Consider the following 12,277-nt stretch of genomic DNA (forward strand, 5'->3'; position numbering starts at 1 on the left):
CGAAGAACTTGACAAGTTTATCGAACTTTATAGAACTAAGTCGATAATCGATTATTCTAAAGTTGAAATATCGAATACGGACTTATTAGACAAATCTAACAAAAATATTGTTACCTTTTTCTGGCAAAATAAACTTGAAGAACTTCACGAGAAAATAATGAATGACATATTCGAAGAAAACATGGAATATAGTAACAGAAGAATTAATATCGTACACAGCAAAACAGTGAAAGATCGAAAATATTTTATTATACCATTACCGTTTGATCCCGAACGAGTAATATCACATCTGTTTCTTGTACTTTTTGCAAATAAAGATCAATTCGATGAATCAAAAATATATTGTGTCGAAAATAATCTCGAACTACCTATTCTAGAGATATTTTCTTATATTTTTGCTGACAAAGAATTAAAATTAAGAATCTGTCAAAATATAATTAAATCAGCTAGCGAAGACGAAATCCCTCAAATTTTAGATCATTACCATTGTGGTAAAAATAATTTACACCGTGGAATAAACGAAACTGTCAGAAGAATTAAGGAAAAATATAATTGGAAAAATTTAACAAAAGATGTAGAGAAATTTGTAAAAGCATGTGAAATTTGCCAAAAAGTTAAAATTTGTAGAAAAAACTTAAGTGGACCACTAGTCATAACAGAAACTCCAAAAACACCATTCGAAAGAATCAATATGGACATATTCGAATACCCAACTAGAAATTATGCATTAACTATTCGTGACGAACTGACAAAATTCACACAAGCCTATCCTTTAGAAGACAAAAGAGCAGTAACAGTAGCCAAGACACTTTTACTCTTCTTTCAACACTATGGAACACCATTAAGAATTCATTGCGACTGCGGTCGAGAATTCGAGAATGCTATAATCAAAGACCTATGCGAATTATACGACATCAAACTAACATTTTCTAGTGTTATGAAACCTCTTTACTCTGGGTATAGAGATTTTTGAAGAGAAGAACTGAATAAAGATGGGTAAAATAAATGATAAGAGATTTAAGACGACAAGAAGAGGGGCTTAGCTCAGGAAAAAATTAAAAGGGCAGAGAGACACTAAATCTCAAGTGAGTATTCGGGCTAGCTTCAATACACCGAATATTGGCTTTGGAGATATGAGAAGAAAATTTGGTAATGAGATGATAGTAACTAGGAAGGAAATGAGACTGTTAATACAAAAATGGAAGGAAAATAGATAAGAATGCTAGAGATAAAATAATATCGAGTTACAACAAAGAAAGAAGAAGAAAAAAGGGCGCCAACTCGAACGAACAACTCGGCTCTCAGAACCAAGAAGTTGGACAGGTTCGAGATTTTGAAGTAACGAACAATGGGAACTCTATGACACTGGTTACAACCACCTGAAATACAAAATACTAAATACTGATCTTGTCTTGCTGTTATATACTGGTAATACAGACTGAAATAAAACACCAACCTTAATACATACAAATATATTAATAATAAATATTAAATGTTAACACTTTACATATAACGCAACGTAATAACAGTGATAGTGGATGGGGAAAAGATAAAATAGGACCGCAAAGGCCACTCAACAAGCAATTATCCACTATCACTGGCCAAGCAAAAGTATTAAAATCAAAATCCAAATCAAAAGTCCGTTGGAATAGCACTAAGTCCTTACAACTAAAAAGTTAGTAATTATTTCCTAAATTGAACTACGCTAGAGTGAGATCCACAACAAGAACGCTACGGTTACCAAAAATAATAAAGATCTCACCTAGCAAAAACACTAATAAATAAATATATAATGAGTTATATAAATGAGTTATATAAATGAGTGATATAAATGAGTTGTATAAATGAGTTGGTCAGTTACTCTTTATATACAATGTAAAAACCTACAAGACATATTCCCTATTTGAAATCCGCGACAAACCTTTAACGACCCCTTCCCTATCAAATTTTTAAGTTACAATTATTATTTATAATGATTATTGAACAAGACCTAATTTTATTTATTGGAAACTACTACTTATATTAAATCAAAAAAAAACCAACGACCTAAAACCCTATCTATCAAGAAATATGTACCTAGTTTACCTCAATTGTATGCATACAAGAAGTTTACAGTGCAAGCAACTATAGAGTACCCAAAATATGTAAATAATAAGATTAAACAACTTATCTTAACCACAAGTCCTATTTAAAAAGGTCCAGATAGGAATGAATTTCCTCTTGGCACGGCAAAATCCAGTGGGATGCTGTGGTGATAAATCCAATCCTGGATGTTGTGAAATAGGTACTATCCAATCCAATCAAAAGTAACTCTAGGGGTAACCCATACCCTAGCTGCTTACAGTAACTGGCACATATTTATATGATGGCACATTAAATGATGATACAATCTATATAAATTGACTAGGCTAAGTGTCTATGTGACAAGTAGCTAAGGGACGGAATCTAAAATAAATTTTATCAATTTAATTACATTATTTATAACACTATGTGTAGACAGCACAGAGTCACTGCACTGGAAACCAAAACAAAAAAACTCAGGTTAGGTATACATATGTCATGTCAAACTGAAACTAATTCAAATCATCAAATCAGACATGGCAGGGACATGCGCATGACATGTCTATGCGCATGACATGTCTGATATTCGTTAAAACTTTTTTATATTATTACCTCAAAAAAAACCTAGAGCAAAAAGTCTAATGAGAAACTGGAATTTAACTTTAGCTCTAAAACATATGGCCTTGACTGTTCCTTTGCAAATGGAAATGAATATCCTTACGGTAATATAACTTATAATGTGACATTTAAATTATTTCTTAACTGAAATTAATATCTACAGATAACGAACGAGATATCTAGGATGGTGAATTTGATTTTATAATGAAGAAATAAAGAGAAATATATCAATATACTCACTTGAGCAAAGCAACACATCGGCGGTATTATAACCTTTTTCCTTTCTTGTAAATAAGTCTCCAGATATAACTACTGCTTGATTTTTATTAGTATGGGTTATTGGCTGATGTTCGAGGTCTTTTAGTTATATATTTTCCCAATTTTGCCCAAACTCCGTCACCTAAGTAATGACGATGTGTTGCCTCTTTGTGAGTTCGTGACCAACTAAACTAGAAATCGACAATCATCGATTTTCTTTCTATTGGCGCGCCTGTGCACCGAAAAATCGTAGTTGGATCTTCGCGGGCGTCACCCAAGGATTTTGTAGAGGGGTATATTTTAATCCAATTTTAATTAAAGTAATTTAATTAGTAGCGTGATCGCTACAGTTAACCATCCACAATCTAATGGATCCGTATTGAGATTTCATGCCACACTCTCAGAAATGATTGGAGCAAATCAAGCCGAAAACCCAAACGATCATCCCTTCACTATACTTCCTTATGCAATAATATGCTATAACAACACAAAAAATAAAACTCACGGTTTTACACCATATGAACTTATATTTGGGCACACTGCAGGCCGACCACCAGAAACTCTATACAATCAAAAAACACTAATGAGTAAATATATTCGAGACCTGAATAATCGCATGGAATATTTTTACAAAGTAGCCAGAGCAAAAACAGAGAGACAGAAAGAAAAGGCGAAAGTAAGATTTGACGAAAATATTTCAGCACAAAGACCTGATTTTAAAATTGGTGATAAAGTCTACGTAAAAGAATCCCAAATTAAATCAAAATCGGAAAATCTTTTTAATGGACCTTTCGAAATTCAAGAAATTTTTACAAATTCCGCAATTATCCTAAATCCCAAAACTAACCAAACTTCTAAAGTAAATTTTGACAGACTAAAACCTTATTTTGAATAATTTTCCTTTACAGATTCTATGGACTCCTTTCTATCGTCCAATCCCAAATTCTCCTCACTCCCATTAATAACACAATTGGAATATTTTTCCATGAAAAAGGAACTATACGAATATCTAACGACAAATGAACTTTACTTGTTTACAAAGAATTATTGCCTATCAAAACTACAATATCCAACAATGACAAAATTTTGGAAAACCTATTAGAAAAATTTATTAACGTGGATACACCGAGAAAACTTGCTTTCAAGCCGAAGTACAGACACATGTTAGTCTGCTAAAACAAATCTCAAACTCCGTTAACTTAAAATATAAAGAAATAACCTCTGACACAGTACCTTATAATAAACGCGTAAAACGCGGTTTAGTAAATGGTATTGGAACAATATGGAAATCCATTACTGTGACCACAACTCTTTTCAGATTTTCAGATGCTAAAGCTTAGCATTGGCAAAGCTTTTGCCGAAGCCCTGCATGCAGGCAACTTTTAATACAGCTCAAAAGATTGTGGAAAACTTCTCTTTTCGAGTCGTGTTTCTACTTCTTGGTCATCAGAGTAGATGGCACTTTTGTAGCTCGGCACCTGAGGTGCGAAATATTAAGACACATCATTGAACCGTCGGTGTATCAATTCGTACCTAGCCGAATACTGACGAGCGAGGCATCGCGAAACTAGTCTATTCTATTGGTACCCATTGATATACGGAGGATTTAACGATGTGATCTTACACCATTTATTTGGTATGTAAAATCTATATATATATATATATATATATATATATATATATATATATATATATATATATATATATATATATAAGAAGGGGTTGAAGTTATTGGGTATGCAGCTGATTGAAAGCCAAGTGATACTCTGTTCAACAAATCATTATATTTCGACAATTTTCATTGTCATCATCAGATGAGAGCTACAAATATTTAAACATGGTACATTTTTTTATAATACAATTTCTTTGTTAATTATGTCTTACTTGATTGAGGTTAGTGGCAATGATCTTCAACATCAAGTACTTTGCAGTATGAGACCGTGTGGGTTACAGCTTTAGTTGGTACTATATCCATTTAATTATTATAAATATTGTATAATTTACTATCACAATAATAAAAGGACGAACACAATACACTTTAAAATCAAAACAAAAACGTTTGTTAATCGACTGTCATTAAGGTTAAGTACCAGAATATCAAATATCGAATGTTGCTATTTTATGTGAGAAAATAATTAGTTCCATGTCACTAATGTCACAGAGGCTTATTTAATTGAAGTTTACTATACCGGTTGTCTCTTAGTTTTGAAATTTATTATTATATTTTATGTTATGTTAGTTATTTATTTAGGATGTGTGTTAATTTATGTTGTTTTTCCAGATTTAGTAAATAAGCGTAAATCTCACTCAGATGCTCGACATCTGATTTCTTATTTATCAATTAATCAGTTTGGGTGATAAATGCCATCTCAAGGAAGAGTCTTTTGTTGAGGTTATTTTCCATTGCAAGGATCTTTGTTTCATTATAGTTGATTATATGTTGTTCGTCATGTACGTGTTTTGCAAGGGAGCATCTATCAGGGTATAGTCTACTGTCACTTTTATGTGATGCAATACGGCCTTTAAGATGTCTATTTGTCTGTCCAATGTATTGTTTGTTGCAACTTGCACAAGGAATATAATAGACGATATTCGATAACTGGTCTGTAGGTGTTTTGTCTTTGATCTTAGTGAAAATGGAACCGATTGTTAGAACTGTGTAATTGGCTATTTTTATATTCTCGTCAACTGATTTAAAAATTCGTGTAAGTTTCGGTGTTATTATTGTGATAGTAAATTATACAATATTTATAATAATTAAATGGATATAGTACCAACTAAAGCTGTAACCCACACGGTCTCATACTGCAAAGTACTTGATGTTGAAGATCATTGCCACTAACCTCAATCAAGTAAGACATAATTAACAAAGAAATTGTATTATAAAAAAATGTACCATGTTTAAATATTTGTAGCTCTCATCTGATGATGACAATGAAAATTGTCGAAATATAATGATTTGTTGAACAGAGTATCACTTGGCCTTCAATCAGCTGCATACCCAATAACTTCAACCCCTTCTTGCCTACCAGATCAGCTGTTACCTTAGAGGATATATATATATATATATATATATATATATATATATATATATATATATATATATATATATATATATATATATATATACTGGGTTGGGCTAAAGAATGGAACCAAGCAAAAAATATCTTCGAAACGAAAAGAACAATCTTTTTGAAACTTTGCATGCAAGTACAGTGACGCAAAACGCATCTGTTGCTATACTTTTTGTTACTAGTTCACTTCCGGTTTCACCGGAAATATCCTTAACTTATTTATTTTAAATGGGAAACCCTGTATATTTTTGCAGATTTTGAAAGAACTTATTTTTTTTAATTCATACATACCAAATTTGGAAGAAAAAAATAGTTAAAAAGTGTCTGTAGATAATTTTTTGTATTAAAAATAAACGAGTACTACCATCCATACTATAGACTAAAACTATTGTTGTATTTATTTGAATTTAGCATAGTAGGTAACTGTTACTGAACTAATTGACAGAAATAAGTTTTATTCAAAATGGTTCATTTAAGTGAAAGAGATCGCATTGAAATATTAATGATAATCGGTCATGGTGATCGTGTTAGAACTCATGACGAGGTGTGTAATATTTTTAATGAATTGCATCCTGAAAGAAATCCTATATCACGTTCAACGGTTACTAAAACATTGAAACGTTTTAATGCAGCTGGGATAGTCAAAAATTTGCCAAAAACTGGAAGACCACGGACTGCAACGAACGAAGTTATTAAACAAAATATTGCAATTGATTTAGAGGAATCACCTAAAACTTCCACAACAAATTTGGCACTAAACCATGGAATAAGTCAACGATCTGTAAGGAGAATATTGAAAATGGAAAAATATCATCCGTATAAGATACAATTGGTTCAAGAATTGTCAGATGATGATTTTGACCGACGGCTAGAGTTTTGCGAACGAATGATGGACATTTGTAACAATGACGAACATTTTGCAAGTAATGTAGTGTTTTCCGATGAGGCAACTTTTTGCTTAAATGGAACCGTTAACCGCCATAACTGTAGGTATTGGTCGAATGAGAATCCTCGTTGGATTATTGAAGCACATACCCAACATCCACAAAAGTTAAATGTTTGGATGGGAATTGTTCAAAATAGACTAATAGGCCCTTTTTTCATAGACGGAAATTTGAATGGTGACAAGTATTTAAATTTACTAAATAACCAAATTATTCCTGCACTTCAACAGAATGGCCAGTTACCACAAAATTTTTGGTTTCAACAAGATGGAGCGCCTCCCCACTATGATCGACGGGTTAGGGATTTTTTGGATATGAATTTTCCAAATCAATGGATTGGACGTAGAGGATTCCTAGAGTGGCCAGCTCGTTCTCCCGACCTCAACCCGTTAGATTTTTTTCTTTGGGGTTATCTAAAATCACGGGTTTACGTTAATAGACCAACATGCTTGCAGGATTTGAGACAGAGAATAATTCATGAATGTGATCTAATACGTGGAGAAATTCTGGAAAGAGTGACTCAAGAATTTATTTATAGGCTTGCACGTTGTCAAGAGGTGAATGGCGGGCATTTTCAACATTTGAAATGATTTTTTTTTATTTTTGTTATCATTGGTCTAACGTAAATAAATTAACCTATTTTTTAACTGTAAAGAGATTTATTTCTTGTTTTAATAGTTTTTTCTTCCAAACTTGGTATTTATGAATTACAAATAATAAGTTATTTCAAAATCTGCAAAAATATACAGGGTGTCCCATTTGAAATAAATAAGTTAAGGGTATTTCCGGTGAAACCGGAAGTGAACTAGTAACAAAAAGTATAGCAACAGATGCGTTTTGCGTCACTGTACTTGTATGCAAAGTTTCAAAAATATTGTTCTTTTCGTTTCAAAGATATTTGCTTGGTTCCATTCTTTAGCCCAACTCTGTATATATATATATGTTCGGAAAGATTTCCGCGGTCAGGTAAATGAAAATTACTAAGTTCTCGGGAAGAACCGCGTTGAGAATTTATAACTCGACGTTTCGGCACCCTTTTTGGAGCCATTATCAAGAGGGGTATGGTTCCGTTCGAGTTCGGGGTCTCAATCTGCCTACTCCCCTCACTCGTGACGTACCAGTAGTGTCTTGTTCTCTAGGAGAACGGTCAAGCGGCACTGAGGTCTCAATCTGCCTACTCCTCAGTGTCGAGTGACGTCGAGGAGTAGGCAGATTGAGACCTCAGTGCCGCTTGACCGTTCTCCTAGAGAACAAGACACTACTGGTACGTCACGAGTGAGGGGAGTAGGCAGATTGAGACCCCGAACTCGAACGGAACCATACCCCTCTTGATAATGGCTCCAAAAAGGGTGCCGAAACGTCGAGTTATAAATTCTCAACGCGGTTCTTCCCGAGAACTTAGTATATATATATATATATATATATATATATATATATATATATATATATTTAGGATATTGGGTTATGCAGCAAATGAAAAGTGTACTCTTTCAAGTTTCTTTAATCCAAGCTTTCGGTTATGATTATAACCATCATCAGGGTGCTACAATGATATTTTTTCTATGTAAAAGAATATGAAAACATGTATAAATAAATAGTACTTACAAACTTATTGAGGATATTTCAAATGTGATGTCATTGAGGAGAAATGAGATGCAACTTGATCAATGGTCATGCCGATGCCTCGAATCCAACAAAATTTAATTTAATAAGCGGGGTGGTTTGTATTATATCACCATTGCAGGAACGACCAATGAGCAAAGGTTAAGTTGTTTTGAAGTATCACCCGGTGACGGGTTTGGCATGACATTTGAAATATCAACAAGACTTTTTAAAAAAGAAGAGTAATAGAACATTAAGGGTCAATGGTAAATATAAAATAATATTAAAATTTATAAATAATAGTAAGACACTATCATAAAACGATTATAAAATTAAATTAGGCTAAAAATTTTAAAAAATTGATATACACAACATATAGAATTAAAATTTGTTAAAATTGCGGTTAAATTGAATAACAACAATATTGATTAAAATTGAATTTAAAATTATTTGTACAAATTATAATGTTGATGACAGTTCAGAGTCTCTAGAATGGGAGTTATGAGATGACTCACGATTATCTAAATAGAGTAAATAGGAAAACATTTCATTGAGGTGGCCTATATCAGTACGATGGTTCATCGAATTTGGATTTTTGTTTATGTGGACCATTTCCAAAAATAGCCTCTTAGCCGCATGTGACTCACGGTCCAATACCCTCACGTTGTTATAATCAATTCGGTGGTCATTATTGAAAGAATGTTCGCCCAGTGCACTTCTATCCGGGTACAATCTACAGTCTGACCTATGTGACGTTATTCTGTCTTTTAGTCTTCTTGATGTTTGTCCGATGTATATTTGATTGCAATTTAAACAAGGAAGGCTGTAGACCGTATCAGTTTTAGAAAGCACTGGTGTCTTTTCCTTGACTTTCGAGAAAACCCTATTGACTGTGAGGGCAGTCCTAAACGCAAGTTTGATGTTTTCAAACGGCTTAAACAGTCGAGTCAACTTCGGTGCAATCTCACTGGTATATGGCAGCGTCATGTAAGCCACGTTAGTATTGGGAATGTCGATGGTTTGAGAGTTGTCTGCATCAACATTGTTATTGACAATTGTTGGTTGAATGTTACTTGTGTTAAATAGTAATTTCCTCAACAAAGTCTCAGGATAACCGTTTTCCAAAAAAAGGTGAAGCAATATTTTTAAATTTTTTGAGTGGAAAGAAACGTCGCTGATTTTTAAAACGCGGTTTTTCATTGCTTTTATTAAATTGATTTTCATAGCATGTTTATGGTACGAACTATAGTTCAGATATCTGCCCGAGCTAAGTGGTTTACGATACCAATCCACCAGTAAGATGTTATTTTTACGTATGACTCTGGTGTCCAAAAAAGGTACAGAACACAGCGTGTCCTCTTTTTCAAGGGTAAATTGTATATGGTGGTTAAAGCTGTTGAAATATAATAACAAATTATCCAGTTCATTAGCGGGCAAGCATAGCAGAATATCATCTACATATCTTTTGATGAAGAATAATTTAAAGGGTAACACCCTCAACACGAATTGCAAAATGTAATTCATAACATAATCAGCTAAGATAGAGGAAATTGTACTACCCATAGGTGTACCGAAAGTCTGCTTGTAGAAACCACCGTTAAACACAAAATAATTGTTTTCAAAAAGAAAGGTTAAAAGTTCCAAAAATGTTGACTCAGACAACTCACAATGCTTCGAAATATTGGGCCAATTATAGTCAACGGCAGTAATACAGATTTTAAGATATACATTACTAAACAGTGAAACTACGTCAAGGCTGGCAATCACGTGATCATCAGGTATTTTTAAGTTATTAAACAGTGATAATATTATCGACAATGACAATTCGTATCAGGTGTTGACCAGAGATCCCACAAGTACTATTGAACAGAATTTTAACAAACTTATTAGAAATTTATGTAGTAATGGTAACATTTCAGAACCAACAAAGAAACGGTTGGCTAGCTATAGTGGAGTCCCTGGTAAATTTTACGCTCTACCTAAGATCCACAAGAACCCCTTGGCTGTGAGACCAATTTTAGCTTCATTAGGTACTCCTACAGATAACCTAGCAAAATTTTTGGCTGAAATTCTCACTAAATCGTACGATTTTGACAACGAATTTTACATAAAAACTCTTTCAATGTCAGTTCACTGTTTAATAACTTAAAAATACCTGATGATCACGTGATTGCCAGCCTTGACGTAGTTTCACTGTTTAGTAATGTATATCTTAAAATCTGTATTACTGCCGTTGACTATAATTGGCCCAATATTTCGAAGCATTGTGAGTTGTCTGGGTCAACATTTTTGGAACTTTTAACCTTTCTTTTTGAAAACAATTATTTTGTGTTTAACGGTGGTTTCTACAAGCAGACTTTCGGTACACCTATGGGTAGTACAATTTCCTCTATCTTAGCTGATTATGTTATGAATTACATTTTGCAATTCGTGTTGAGGGTGTTACCCTTTAAATTATTCTTCATCAAAAGATATGTAGATGATATTCTGCTATGCTTGCCCGCTAATGAACTGGATAATTTGTTATTATATTTCAACAGCTTTAACCACCATATACAATTTACCCTTGAAAAAGAGGACACGCTGTGTTCTGTACCTTTTTTGGACACCAGAGTCATACGTAAAAATAACATCTTACTGGTGGATTGGTATCGTAAACCACTTAGCTCGGGCAGATATCTGAACTATAGTTCGTACCATAAACATGCTATGAAAATCAATTTAATAAAAGCAATGAAAAACCGCGTTTTAAAAATCAGCGACGTTTCTTTCCTCTCAAAAAATTTAAAAATATTGCTTCACCTTTTTTTGGAAAACGGTTATCCTGAGACTTTGTTGAGGAAATTACTATTTAACACAAGTAACATTCAACCAACAATTGTCAATAACAATGTTGATGCAGACAACTCTCAAACCATCGACATTCCCAATACTAACGTGGCTTACATGACGCTGCCATATACCAGTGAGATTGCACCGAAGTTGACTCGACTGTTTAAGCCGTTTGAAAACATCAAACTTGCGTTTAGGACTGCCCTCACAGTCAATAGGGTTTTCTCGAAAGTCAAGGAAAAGACACCAGTGCTTTCTAAAACTGATACGGTCTACAGCCTTCCTTGTTTAAATTGCAATCAAATATACATCGGACAAACATCAAGAAGACTAAAAGACAGAATAACGTCACATAGGTCAGACTGTAGATTGTACCCGGATAGAAGTGCACTGGGCGAACATTCTTTCAATAATGACCACCGAATTGATTATAACAACGTGAGGGTATTGGACCGTGAGTCAGATGCGGCTAAGAGGCTATTTTTGGAAATGGTCCACATAAACAAAAATCCAAATTCGATGAACCATCGTACTGATATAGGCCACCTCAATGAAATGTTTTCCTATTTACTCTATTTAGATAATCGTGAGTCATCTCATAACTCCCATTCTAGAGACTCTGAACTGTCATCAACATTATAATTTGTACAAATAATTTTAAATTCAATTTTAATCAATATTGTTGTTATTCAATTTAACCGCAATTTTAACAAATTTTAATTCTATATATTGTGTATGTCAATTTTTTAAAATTCTTAGCCTAATTTAATTTTATAATCGTTTTATGATAGTGTCTTACTATTATTTATAAATTTTAATATTATTTTATATTTACCATTGACCCTTAATGTTCTATTACTCTTCTTTTTTAAAAAGTCTTGTTGATAT

The 12,277-nt window shown here is 33.2% G+C and overlaps 2 protein-coding genes across 2 annotated transcripts; one reads left to right on the plus strand and one right to left on the minus strand.

The window, feature by feature from the left end:
• Positions 1-9,016: 9,016 nt before the first annotated feature.
• On the minus strand, positions 9,017-10,081 carry LOC126885454 (uncharacterized). The gene has a single exon (XM_050652025.1). The coding sequence runs from the start codon at positions 10,079-10,081 to the stop codon at positions 9,017-9,019; it is 1,065 nt and encodes a 354-aa protein (XP_050507982.1).
• An 885-nt stretch (positions 10,082-10,966) lies between these two features.
• Positions 10,967-12,031, plus strand: LOC126885455 (uncharacterized). Its single transcript, XM_050652026.1, has one exon. The coding sequence runs from the start codon at positions 10,967-10,969 to the stop codon at positions 12,029-12,031; it is 1,065 nt and encodes a 354-aa protein (XP_050507983.1).
• The last annotated feature ends 246 nt before the right edge of the window (positions 12,032-12,277 follow it).

Source organism: Diabrotica virgifera, chromosome 5 (genome assembly GCF_917563875.1).
Source record: "Diabrotica virgifera virgifera chromosome 5, PGI_DIABVI_V3a".
Lineage (NCBI taxonomy): Eukaryota > Metazoa > Arthropoda > Insecta > Coleoptera > Chrysomelidae > Diabrotica > Diabrotica virgifera.